Raw genomic sequence first — 13,448 nt, 5'->3', positions numbered from 1 at the left:
GTAGTGGTTAGAGGTGGTGGTGTATAGATAGAGAGAGGTTAGAGGTGGTGGTGTATAGATAGAGAGAGGTTAGAGGTGGCGGTGTATAGACAGAGAGAGGTTAGAGGTGGTGGTGTATAGATAGAGAGAGGTTAGAGGTGGTGGTGTATAGACAGAGAGAGGTTAGAGGTGGTGGTGTATAGACAGAGAGAGGTTAGAGGTGGCGGCGTATAGACAGAGAGAGGTTAGAGGTGGCGGCGTATAGATAGAGAGAGGTTAGAGGTGGTGGTGTATAGATAGAGAGAGGTTAGAGGTGGTGGTGTATAGATAGAGAGAGGTTAGAGGTGGCGGCGTATAGATAGAGAGAGGTTAGAGGTAGTGGTTAGAGGTGGTGGTGTATAGATAGAGAGAGGTTAGAGGTGGTGGTGTATAGATAGAGAGAGGTTAGAGGTGGTGGTGTATAGATAGAGAGAGGTTAGAGGTGGCGGTGTATAGATAGAGAGAGGTTAGAGGTGGCGGTGTATAGATAGAGAGAGGTTAGAGGTGGTGGTGTATAGACAGAGAGAGGTTAGAGGTGGCGGCGTATAGATAGAGAGAGGTTAGAGGTAGTGGTTAGAGGTGGTGGTGTATAGATAGAGAGAGGTTAGAGGTAATGAATTATTATCCAATTTTGTCAGAAGAGAAATAAAACTGCCAGTACATCAAACTGTCAAGGGGCTGACGTTTGTAAAATAACTGATTACTGAAATTACTAATTATACCTACGCTACCATTCAAAAGTTTGGGGTCACTTAGAAATGTCCTCGTTTTTAAAAGAAAAGCACATTTTTGTCCATTAAAATAGCATCAAATTGATCAGAAATGCAGTGTAGACATTGTTAATGTTGTAAATTACTATTGTAGCTGGAAACAGCTGATTTTTATGGAATATCTACATAGGCGTACAGAGGCCCATTATCAGCAACCATCACTCCTGTGTTCCAACAGCACGTTGTGTTAGCTAATCCAAGTTTATAATTTTAAAAGGCTAATTGATCATTAGAAAACCCTTTTGCAATTATGTTAGTGCAACTGAAAACTGTTGTTCTGATTAAAAGAAGCAATAAAACTTGCCTTCTTTAGACTAGTTGAGTATCTGGAGCATCAGCATTTGTGGGTTCGATTACAGGCTAAAAATGTCCAAAAACAAATAACTTTCTTCTGAAACTCGTCAGTCTATTCTTGTTCTGAGAAATGAAGGCTATTCCAAGCAAGAAACTGCCAAGAAACTGAAGATCTCGTACAACGCTGTGTACTACTCCCTTCACAGAACAGCGCAAACTGGCTCTAACCAGAACAGAAAGAGGAGTGAGAGGCCCCGGTGCACAACGGAGCAAGAGGACAAGTACATTAGAGTTTCTAGTTTGAGAAACAGACACCTCACAAGTCCTAAACATTAAATAGTACCAGCAAAACACCAGTCTCAACATCAACAGTGAAGAGGCGACTCCGGGATGCTGGCCTTCTAGACAGAGTTGCAAAGAAAAAGCCATATCTCAGACTGGCCAATAAAAATAAAAGATTAAGATGGGCAAAAGAACACAGACACTGGACAGAGGAACTCTGCCTAGAAGGCCAGCATCCCGGAGTCCCCTCTTCACTGTGTGTGTGTGTGTGTGTGTGTGTGTGTGTATCCTTACGTCCAGTACATACTCCTGGATGATAGCGTGGATGATGATGGCCACCAGCATGTAGAAGAAGATCGTAGCCAGATCCTTCAGCCCGTGGTGGAAGTGGTTCACCACGCTCTCCTCTGATAGGCCTTCTGATAGGGAGACACACAAAGCATTTCACAAGCCTTAATAAACCCTTTATAACCCTTCATAAAGGCCTTTATAGATGCGTTATAGAATTGATTTATTAAGTTGTTCCCTACTGTCTCTGCTGGACCATCTGATGGGAGATGCATTCAACAATTTGATTTTTTTAACCTTTAACCTTTATTTAACCAGGTAGGCCAGTTGAGAACAAGTTCTCATTTACAATTGTGACCTGGCCAAGATAAAGCAAAGCAGTACGACACATACAACAACACAGAGATACACATGGAGTAAAACAAACATACAGTCAATAATACAGTAGAAAAATAAGTCTATATACAATGTGAGCAAATGAGGTGAGATAAGGGAGGTAAAGGCAAAAAAAGGCCATGGTGGCGAAGTACATACAATATAGCAAGTAAAACATTGGAATGGTAGATTTGCAGTGGAAGAATGTGCAAAGTAAAGATAGAAATAATGGGGTGCAAAGGAGCAAAATAAATAAATAAATACAGTAGGGGGAGAGGTAGTTGTTTGGGCTAAATTATTGATGGGCTATGTACAGGTGCAGTAATATGTGAGCTGCTCTGACAGCTGGTGTTTAAAACTAGTGAGGGAGATAAGTGTTTCCAGTTTCCGAGATTTTTGTAGTTCGTTCCAGTCATTGGCAGCAGAGAACTGTAAGGAGAGGCGGCCAAAGGAAGAATTGGTTTTGGGGGTGACCAGAGAGACATACCTGCTGGAGCGCGGGCTACAGGTGGGTGCTGCTATGGTGACCAGCGAGCTGAGATAAGGGGGGACTTTACCTAGCAGGGTCTTGTAGATGACCTGGAGCCAGTGGGTTTGGCGACGAGTATGAAGCGAGGGCCAGCCAACGAGAGCGTACAGGTCGCAGTGGTGGGTAGTATATGGGGCTTTGGTGACAAAACGGATGGCACTGTGATAGACTGCATCCAATTTATTGAGTAGGGTATTGGAGGCTATTTTGTAAATGACATCACCGAAGTCGAGGATTGGTAGGATGGTCAGTTTTACAAGGGTATGTTTGGCAGCATGAGTGAAGGATGCTTTGTTGCGAAATAGGAAGCTGATTCTAGATTTAACTTTGGATTGGAGATGTTTGATGTGAGTCTGGAAGGAGAGTTTACAGTCTAACCAGACACCTAGGTATTTGTAGTTGTCCACATATTCTAAGTCAGAACCGTCCAGAGTAGTGATGCTGGACGGGCGGGCAGGTGCAGGCAGCGATCGGTTGAAGAGCATGCATTTAGTTTTACTTGTATTTAAGAGCAGTTGGAGGCCACGGAAGGAGTGTTGTATGGCATTGAAGCTCGTCCGGAGGGTTGTTAACACAGTGTCCAAAGACGGGCCAGAAGTATACAGAATGGTGTCGTCTGCGTAGAGGTGGATCAGAGACTCACCAGCAGCAAGAGCGACATCATTGATGTATACAGAGAAGAGAGTCGGTCCAAGAATTGAACCCTGTGGCACCCCCATAGAGACTGCCAGAGGCCCGGACAACAGGCCCTCCGATTTGACACACTGAACTCTATCAGAGAAGTAGTTGGTGAACCAGGCGAGGCAATCATTTGAGAAACCAAGGCTATCGAGTCTGCCGATGAGGATGTGGTGATTGACAGTCGAAAGCCTTGGCCAGGTCAATGAATACGGCTGCACAGTATTGTTTCTTATCGATGGCGGTTAGGATATCGTTTAGGACCTTGAGCATGGTTGAGGTGCACCCATGACCAGCTCTGAAACCAGATTGCATAGCAGAGAAGGTATGGTGGGATTCGAAATGGTCGGTAATCTGTTTGTTGACTTGGCTTTCGAAGACCTTAGAAAGGCAGGGTAGGATAGATATAGGTCTGTAGCAGTTTGGGTCAAGAGTGTCCCCCCCTTTGAAGAGGGGGATGACTGCAGCTGCTTTCCAATCTTTGGGAATCTCAGATGACACGAAAGAGAGGTTGAACAGGCTAGTAATAGGGGTTGCAACAATTTCGGCAGATAATTTTAGAAAGAAAGGGTCCAGATTGTCTAGCCTGGCTGATTTGTAGGGGTCCAGCTTTTGCAGCTCTTTCAGAACATCAGCTGACTGGATTTGGGAGAAGGAGAAATGGGGAAGGCTTGGGCGAGTTGCTGTGGGGGGTGCAGTGCTGTTGACCTGGGTAGCGGTAGCCAGGTGGAAAGCATGGCCAGCCGTAGAAAAATGCTTGTTGAAATTCTCAATTATAGTGGATTTATCGGTGGTGACAGTGTTTCCTGTCCTCAGCGCAGTGGGCAGCTGCTCTTATTCTGCATGGACTTTACAGTGTCCCAGAACTTTGAGTTTGTGTTGCAGGAAGCAAATTTCTGCTTGAAAAATCTAGCCTTGGCTTTTCTAACTGCCTGTGTATATTGGTTTCTAGCTTCCCTGAAAAGTTGCATATCACGGGGGCTGTTCGATGCTAATGCAGAACGCCATAGGATGTTTTTGTGTTGGTTAAGGGCAGTCGGGTCTGGAGAAAACCAAAGGCTATATCTGTTCCTGGTTCTAAATTTCTTGAATGGGGCATGCTTATTTAAGATGGTGAGGAAGGCATTTAAAAAAAAATAACCAGGCATCCTCTACTGACGGGATGAGATCAATATCCTTCCAGGATACCCCGGCCAGGTCGATTAGAAAGGCCTGCTCGCTGAAGTGTTTCAGGGAGCGTTTGACAGTGATGAGTGGAGGTCGTTTGACCGCAGACCCATTACGGATGCAGGCAATGAGGCAGTGATCGCTGAGATCTTGATTGAAAACAGCAGAGGTGTATTTAGAGGGCAAGTTGGTTAGGATGATATCTATGAGGGTGCCCGTGTTTACGGCTTTGGGGTGGTACCTGGTAGGTTCATTGATAATTTGTCTGAGATTGAGGGCATCAAGCTTAGATTGTAGGATGGCCGGGGTGTTAAGCATGTTCCAGTTTAGGTCGCCTAGCAGAACGAGCTCTGAAGATAGATGGGGGGAAATCAGTTCACATATGGTGTCCAGAGCACAGCTGGGGGCAGAGGGTGGTCTATAGCAGGCAGCAACGGTGAGAGGCTTGTTTTTAGAGAGGTAGATTTTTAAAAGTAGAAATTAAAATTGCTTGGGTACAGACCTGGATAGTAGGACAGAACTCTGCAGGCTATCTCTGCAGTAGATTGCAACACCGCCCCCTTTGGCCGTTCTAACTTGTCTAAAAATGTTGTAGTTAGGAATGGAGATTTCAGAATTTTTGGTGGTCTTCCTAAACCAGGATTAAGACACGGCTAGAACATCCGGGTTGGCAGAGTGTGCTAAAGCAGTGAATAAAACAAACTTAGGGAGGAGGCTTCTAATGTTAACATGCATGAAACCAAGGCTATTACGGTTACAGAAGTCATCAAAAGATGACTTCTGCCTGGGCAATAGGAGTGGAGCTAGGCACTGCAGGGCCTGGATTCACCTCTACATCACCAGAGGAACAGAGGAGGAGTAGGATAAGGTTACGGATAAAAGCTATGAGAATTAGTCGTCTAGAACGTCCGGAACAGAGAGTAAAAAGAGGTTTCTGGGGGCAATAAAATAGCTTCAAGGTATAATGTACAGACAAAGGTATGGTAGGATGTGAATACAGTGGAGGTAAACCTAGGTATTGAGTGATGATGAGAGAGATATTGCCTCTAGAAACATCACTGAAACCAGGTGATGTCATCGCATGTGTGGGTGGTGGAACTGAAAGGTTGGGATAAGGTATAATGAGCAGGGCTAGAGGCTCTACAGTGAAATAAGCCAATAAACACTAACCAGAACAGCAATGGACAAGGCATATTTACATTAAGGAGAGGCATGCTTAGTCGAGTGATCATAAGGGTCCAGTGAGTAGTGAGGTTGGTTGGGGTAACGGCGATTCAGACAGCTAGCTGAGCCATCGGTAGCAAGCTAGCATAGGATGGAAGTCTGATTTTAGTCACCTCGTGCGTTGCCGACGGTAGATTAGTGGAGTTCCGTGTGGTAGAGGGGATCAATCCAATTGACAAAATAGATATAGTTATAGTGACCCAAGAAAAATAGTCCGATAGACCTATTCAGATAGCAGCCGATAAGACAGCTAACGATTAGCGGGCCGCAGATGGGCGTTCGGGTAACGTCGCAACGGAGGGGCCAGTTGGATAACTCCCTCGGGCAGATAACGTCGGTAGTCCAGTCATGAAGGTCCGGTGGGGCTCCGCATCGGCAGTAAAGCGGGTCCGGATAGGTGATTGTAGCCCAGGAGTGGCTGATGGAACTCTTCAGCTGGCTAGCTCTGGAATAATTGATGTTTGCTCCAGGATCGACGTAGGCCAATAGTCACATGGATAGCAGCTAGCTAGCTGCGAGATCCAGGTGTAAATGTCCAGAGCTTGCGGTTGAAATCCGGGGATATGGAGAGAAAAATAGGTCCGGTATGTTCTGGTCTGAGTCGCGTTGTACAAAACTGGCGATAGATTTTCAGGCTAAAGGAATAGCTGATGACCACAAACCGTGGTTAGCTGAATACTAATGTTAGCCAGTAAACTGGCTAGCTTCTGGTTAGCTTCTGGTTAGCTTCTATTGTGGATTTCAGATTTGAGGTAAATAATACTTTTTTTTATAATTGGTAAGGCATGTTGCAGGAGAGTGTTTTGAAGTTGAGTTTTTGGAAAATAAAATATATAAAAGATATGCGAAGAAAGATGTAAATATATATATATATATATATACACACGGGACACGACAAGACGAGGATAAAGGACGTCTGACTGCTATGCCATCTTGGGACAAGTATAAGAGAGATTACAATTATACATTACAATTATATATTTTTTAAATATATTTTGTAAGTATTTTGTATGTGAATTGGACAGATGGGAGACAGGGGGAAAGATAAATAGATAGAGAGTACATGTCAAACGGTATTGGACCAGATTGAACCGACACTGGTGGTTATAGTGCCGGCTCCTACAGACCAAGGTCCCACTGTAGGAGCCGGCCCTATAACCACCAGACCACACCAAGGTCCCACTGTAGGAGCCGGTACTATAACCACCAGACCACACCAAGGTCCCACTGTAGGAGCCGGCACTATAACCACCAGACCACACCAAGGTCCCACTGTAGGAGCCGGCACTATAACCACCAGACCACACCAAGGTCCCACTGTAGGAGCCGGCACTATAACCACCAGACCACACCAAGGTCCCACTGTAAGAGCCGGCACTATAACCACCAGACCACACCAAGGTCTCACTGTAGGAGCCGGCACTATAACCACCAGACCACACCAAGGTCTCACTGTAGGAGCCGGCACTATAACCACCAGACCACACCAAGGTCCCACTGTAGGAGCCGGCACTATAACCACCAGACCACACCAAGGTCCCACTGTAGGAGCCGGCACTATAACCACCAGACCACACCAAGGTCCCACTGTAGGAGCCGGCACTATAACCACCAGACCACACCAAGGTCTCACTGTAGGAGCCGGCCCTATAACCACACCAAGGTCCCACTGTAGGAGCCGGCCCTATAACCACACCAAGGTCCCACTGTAGGAGCTGGCCCTATAACCCCCAGACCACACCAAGGTCCCACTGTAGGAGCCGGCCCTATAACCACCAGACCACACCAAGGTCCCACTGTAAGAGCCGGCACTATAACCACACCAAGGTCCCACTGTAGGAGCCGGCCCTATAACCCCCAGACCACACCAAGGTCCCACTGTAGGAGCTGGCCCTATAACCCCCAGATCACACCAAGGTCCCACTGTAGGAGCTGGCCCTATAACCCCCAGACCACACCAACGTCCCACTGTAGGAGCCGGCACTATAACCACCAGACCACACCAAGGTCCCACTGTAGGAGCCAGCCCTATAACCACCAGAACACACCAAGGTCCCACTGTAGGAGCTGGCCCTATAACCACCAGAACACACCAAGGTCCCACTGTAGGAGCTGGCCCTATAACCCCCAGACCACACCAAGGTCCCGCCTGTAGGAGCCGGCACTATAACCACCAGACCACACCAAGGTCCCACTGTAGGAGCCGGCACTATAACCCCCAGACCACACCAAGGTCCCACTGTAGGAGCCGGCACTATAACCCCCAGACCACACCAAGGTCCCACTGTAGGAGCCGGCACTATAACCCCCAGACCACACCAAGGTCTCCCTGTAGGAGCCGGCACTATAACCACACCAAGGTCCCACTGTAGGAGCCGGCACTATAACCCCCAGACCACACCAAGGTCCCACTGTAGGAGCCGTCCCTATAACCACCAGACCACACCAAGGTCCCACTGTAGGAGCCGGCCCTATAACCACCAGACCACACCAAGGTCCCACTGTAGGAACCGGCACTATAACCACCAGACCACACCAAGGTCCCACTGTAGGAGCTGGCACTATAACCACCAGACCACACCAAGGTCCCACTGTAGGAGGGAGCCCTATAACCACCAGACCACACCAAGGTCCCACTGTAGGAGGCAGCCCTATAACCCCCAGACCACACCAAGGTCCCACTGTAGGAGCCAGCACTATAACCACCAGACCACACCAAGGTCCCACTGTAGGAGCCGGCACTATAACCCCAGACCACACCAAGGTCCCACTGTAGGAGCCGGCACTATAATCCCCAGACCACACCAAGGTCCCACTGTAGGAGCTAGCCCTATAACCCCCAGACCAGACCAAGGTCCCACTGTAGGAGCTGGCCCTATAACCCCCAGACCACACCAAGGTCCCACTGTAGGAGCCGGCACTATAACCCCCAGACCAGACCAAGGTCCCACTGTAGGAGCCGGCACTATAACCCCCAGACCACACCAAGGTCCCACTGTAGGAGCCGGCACTATAACCACCAGACCACACCAAGGTCCCACTGTAGGAGCTGGCACTATAACCCCCAGACCACACCAAGGTCCCACTGTAGGAGCTGGCCCTATAACCCCCAGACCACACCAAGGTCCCACTGTAGGAGCCAGCCCTATAACCACCAGACCACACCAAGGTCCCACTGTAGGAGCCGGCACTATAACCCCCAGACCACACCAAGGTCCCACTGTAGGAGCCGGCACTATAACCACACCAAGGTCCCACTGTAGGAGCCGGCACTATAACCCCCAGACCACACCAAGGTCCCACTGTAGGAGCCAGCCCTATAACCACACCAAGGTCCCACTGTAGGAGCCGGCACTATAACCCCCAGACCACACCAAGGTCCCACTGTAGGAGCCGGCCCTATAACCACACCAAGGTCCCACTGTAGGAGCTGGCCCTATAACCACCAGACCACACCAAGGTCCCACTGTAGGAGCCGGCACTATAACCCCCAGACCACACCAAGGTCCCACTGTAGGAGCCGGCACTATAACCCCCAGACCAGACCAAGGTCCCACTGTAGGAGCCGGCACTATAACCCCCAGACCACACCAAGGTCCCACTGTAGGAGCCGGCACTATAACCACCAGACCACACCAAGGTCCCACTGTAGGAGCGGGACTATAACCACCAGACCACACCAAGGTCCCACTGTAGGAGCCGGCCCTATAACCACACCAAGGTCCCACTGTAGGAGCCGGCACTATAACCCCCAGACCACACCAAGGTCCCACTGTAGGAGCCGGCACTATAACCCCCAGACCACACCAAGGTCCCACTGTAGGAGCTGGCCCTATAACCACCAGACCACACCAAGGTCCCACTGTAGGAGCTGGCCCTATAACCACCAGACCAGACCAAGGTCCCACTGTAGGAGCTGGCCCTATAACCCCCAGACCACACCAAGGTCCCACTGTAGGAGCCGGCACTATAACCCCCAGACCACACCAAGGTCCCACTGTAGGAGCCGGCACTATAACCCCCAGACCAGACCAAGGTCCCACTGTAGGAGCCGGCACTATAACCCCCAGACCACACCAAGGTCCCACTGTAGGAGCCGGCACTATAACCACCAGACCACACCAAGGTCCCACTGTAGGAGCGGGACTATAACCACCAGACCACACCAAGGTCCCACTGTAGGAGCCGGCCCTATAACCACACCAAGGTCCCACTGTAGGAGCCGGCACTATAACCCCCAGACCACACCAAGGTCCCACTGTAGGAGCCGGCACTATAACCCCCAGACCACACCAAGGTCTCCCTTCAGACAAACATACATGTAGCATTTATTAAGGTTTCACAAAGCCTTTACAAAAGGCCTTCATGGATGCTTTAAGAATGGTTTACAACCACATAGCATGCTGTATATGAAAAGTGGGGAAAAAGGTTTACTCAAGCAGAAAAGTCAACTTGACTAGGAAATACCTGCCTGACCTGCTACTCAAGTAATTTAGCTGAAAACAACACCAGACTGTTAATGAATGACAGAGGGCTTATGAGCACCGTAAACTCAATATATATGTCCCAAATGGCACCCTATTCCCTATGTAGTGCACTACTTTAGGTCATAGCCCTATGGCACCCTATTCCCTATGTAGTGCACTACTTTAGACCAGGGTCCATAGAGCTCTGATCAAAAGTAGTGCACCGTGCCAGAAATAGGGTGCCATTTGGGAAGCAGCCTGCCAAGAATATCTGCTCTTCAAATAAAATCCGACATCACGAAACACATTCGATCAGCGCCTCGTACACAACTTTAAATAAGGCAAAGTAGTACAGGAAGTAGAACTGCTAGGTTTAAGTAGTACAGGAAGTAGAACTGCTAGGTTTAAGTAGGACAGGAAGTAGAACTGCTAGGTTTAAGTAGGACAGGAAGTAAAACTGCTAGGTTTAAGTAGAGCAGGAAGTAGAACTGCTAGGTTTAAGTAGAGCAGGAAGTAGAATGGCTAGAATAAATGAGTTAGGTGCTCCACTGTTAAAGGATGAGTGTTACAGGAGGAGTTTGTAGAAAAACATTCAACTTATTCCCTATATAGCACACTACCCTATAGGCCCTGGTCAAAAGCAGAGCACCACATATGGAATAGTGTGCCATTTGGGACACAGACGAGACTGTGATGCCATAGCCTGTATTAAACCCTAGCCCCAATTCTTCCAGGACAACCTAACAGGAGAACATTATAAATCAAGAAGAATAAATGGGGGGGAAAAGAGCTCTGGAAATAAAATAAAAAGTGTTCTAGAAGTAGAAATAGTGTTCTAGAAGTAGAAAAAGGTGTTCTAGAAGTGGAAAAGTGTTCTAGAAGTAGAAAAAGGTGTTCTAGAAGTAGAAATAGTGTTCTAGAAGTGGAAGGCCATTTGAGTAGAGTTCTATTCTGTAACTCCACAGGAGAATCCTTCTGATTCTAGAACTACAAGTCGATTCTAGTTTTAGGCTGCCTGGTTAAAGTTTCTACACTGACAGGATAACAGGCAAATTAGTTCCAGACACACTGAAGGTGGGTAAGAAATGAGGATGTCACGAGAAATTTTTTGCTTTGTCATTCATTCAAAATAAAATGTCACGAAAAAAAAAGTTATGAAAGCAAAAGAGGAAGTCGATATAACCTCCATACCGGAGCATACATTTGATCAATTAAAAAATATATATAAAAAAAAAGAAGAAAAGATTAATATGGGGAACAATATAAAAGTTAAACTCACCATTTGCAGAGATGGTAACGTTGTATTGGACAGTGATGAACAGCACTGCAACCTTCGAGGTGACCTGCATCACAGAGGGGCCAAGGGAGGGGATTGGTTAGACATGAAACACAGGATTAGGTCCCAAAGGGCACCCTATTCCCTACATAGTACACTACTTCTGGCCAGAGCCCGGCTTCCAGGGGCTTCTAACGGAGTCGATACCTAAAAGCAAACCACAAGATGATTCTCATTAGCTGTCCCTTTCTGTGGGTCACCTACCGTGGTGTAGCCTGCTTAAATAAACCAGGGGGCATTGTAGATTGGTTTGCACACTCGTGTTTCTATCTGACATGTTGTTGGAATCATTCAATCCAATCCAACAGGTGAGACTGAATGGACGATTGGGGATTTGGACTTCGAAACATGTGTGTGTCGTCATACGAACTCTTCTTGAGGACAGAAAATGTTACCAATATGGCAAGATTGATTCATAACTACACATTTTCACTGCAGAACTCAGTTCTGTAATAAAGTATCGTCACATCGTCAATGTGACGACATCACATCAAGGCACAAGAACTCAAACTCCCATGATGCGTCTAGTCAACAACATTTTTGTAAAAAAAGGGATGCATCATGTAAAGTTAATTTGGATGAAGTGGGACACGTTCTGCATTTCAAATCTTCTTTCGCCTCAGACATTTAGCCAACATATTAGCCCAACACATGACACATTTTTAAAAATCCTAAAGATGTTTCTTAAATCACACAAAATGTTGATATCATATTCACAGAAAGCATGACACCCCCAATTTTTTGTAGACTGAGCTACAAGCCTATTTTCAGTTTGTATTTGGTCAACTGGGATCGTCATAATTCCACCCCAATGCCAAGTCAATGTTGTGTGATTCAGGAAACATCTTGAGGACTTCAGAAATGTATCATGTGTTGGTCTGATATGTTGGAAAGATGACTGAAGAGTTTAAAGAAGACTGAAATAATATTTTTCTAAATTCACCTTACTATAGTTCTGCTTGGTGCAGGGTAACAGTTCTACAAGAACCAGAGCCCAGCCTAACCCCCAGTACAGCCCAGCCTAACCCCCAGTACAGCCCAGCCTAACCCCCAGTACAGCCCAGCCTAACCCCCAGTACAGCCCAGCCTAACCCCCAGTACAGCCCAGCCTAACCCCCAGTACAGCCCAGCCTAACCCCCAGTACAGCCCAGCCTAACCCCCAGTACAGCCCAGCCTAACCCCCAGTACAGCCCAGCCTAACCCCCAGTACAGCCCTGCCTAACCCCCAGTACAGCCCTGCCTAACCCCCAGTACAGCCCGGCCTAACCCCCAGTAGAGCCCTGCCTAACCCCCAGTAGAGCCCTGCCTAACCCCCAGTAGAGCCCAGCCTAACCCCCAGTACAGCCCAGCCTAACCCCCAGTACAGCCCAGCCTAACCCCCAGTACAGCCCGGCCTAACCCCCAGTACAGCCCGGCCTAACCCCCAGTACAGCCCGGCCTAACCCCCAGTACAGCCCGGCCTAACCCCCAGTACAGCCCGGCCTAACCCCCAGTACAGCCCTGCCTAACCCCCAGTACAGCCCTGCCTAACCCCCAGTACAGCCCTGCCTAACCCCCAGTACAGCAGATCCCTCATGTAAACTGGATCTCGTTCCTCTATGGGACAAACCTATAAGACTCTCCTAGCTATGGTTGGATAAGCAGGACAACAGAAACGAATTATAAAACGTAAAAATAATTTTGGCAACTTTAAAAAAATATATATTTCGATGCACTAATACTTAGTATGTACATTTACGTCACAATTCTACCCAGTGCGTTATTTATGACAGTTTTATAACCTTAACATCAAAACAGAAAATAAAGCTACGTCACTGATCTGAGCTCCCCGTTAGAAGCGTGCTCTGCCCTCCTCCATGTCACATCAATACATCGATGTGTTTTTCCATCATGAGGTTTCTCTGCATGGGCTTAGTAACAATAGGTTTGGTTCTCTCTTGTTAGACCAAGAAATAAAAACGGCATAAAATATTAAGCTGTCCCAGTTCCACTCTTTCTGAATTCACCCTAGTAAACATGA

The 13,448-nt window shown here is 47.6% G+C and overlaps 1 protein-coding gene across 1 annotated transcript in view; it reads right to left on the bottom strand.

Moving 5' to 3' along the window:
• LOC120050912 (translocating chain-associated membrane protein 1-like 1) overlaps positions 1-12,060 on the bottom strand; it is a 34,837-nt gene extending 22,777 nt beyond the window's left edge. Inside the window, exons 1-2 of the mRNA XM_038997438.1 lie at positions 11,371-12,060; positions 1,659-1,783 (exon numbers count right to left, since the gene is read on the bottom strand). Coding sequence (XP_038853366.1) covers positions 1,659-1,783; positions 11,371-11,440 — 195 coding nt within the window. The 5' untranslated portion in view covers positions 11,441-12,060. The remainder of the gene's footprint in view (positions 1-1,658; positions 1,784-11,370) is intronic.
• Between the last annotated feature and the right edge of the window lie 1,388 nt (positions 12,061-13,448).

Source organism: Salvelinus namaycush, chromosome 7 (genome assembly GCF_016432855.1).
Source record: "Salvelinus namaycush isolate Seneca chromosome 7, SaNama_1.0, whole genome shotgun sequence".
NCBI classification, from domain to species: domain Eukaryota; kingdom Metazoa; phylum Chordata; class Actinopteri; order Salmoniformes; family Salmonidae; genus Salvelinus; species Salvelinus namaycush.
Note: the sequence above shows the minus strand (reverse complement) of the source record. Positions and strands in the feature narration are given on the sequence as shown.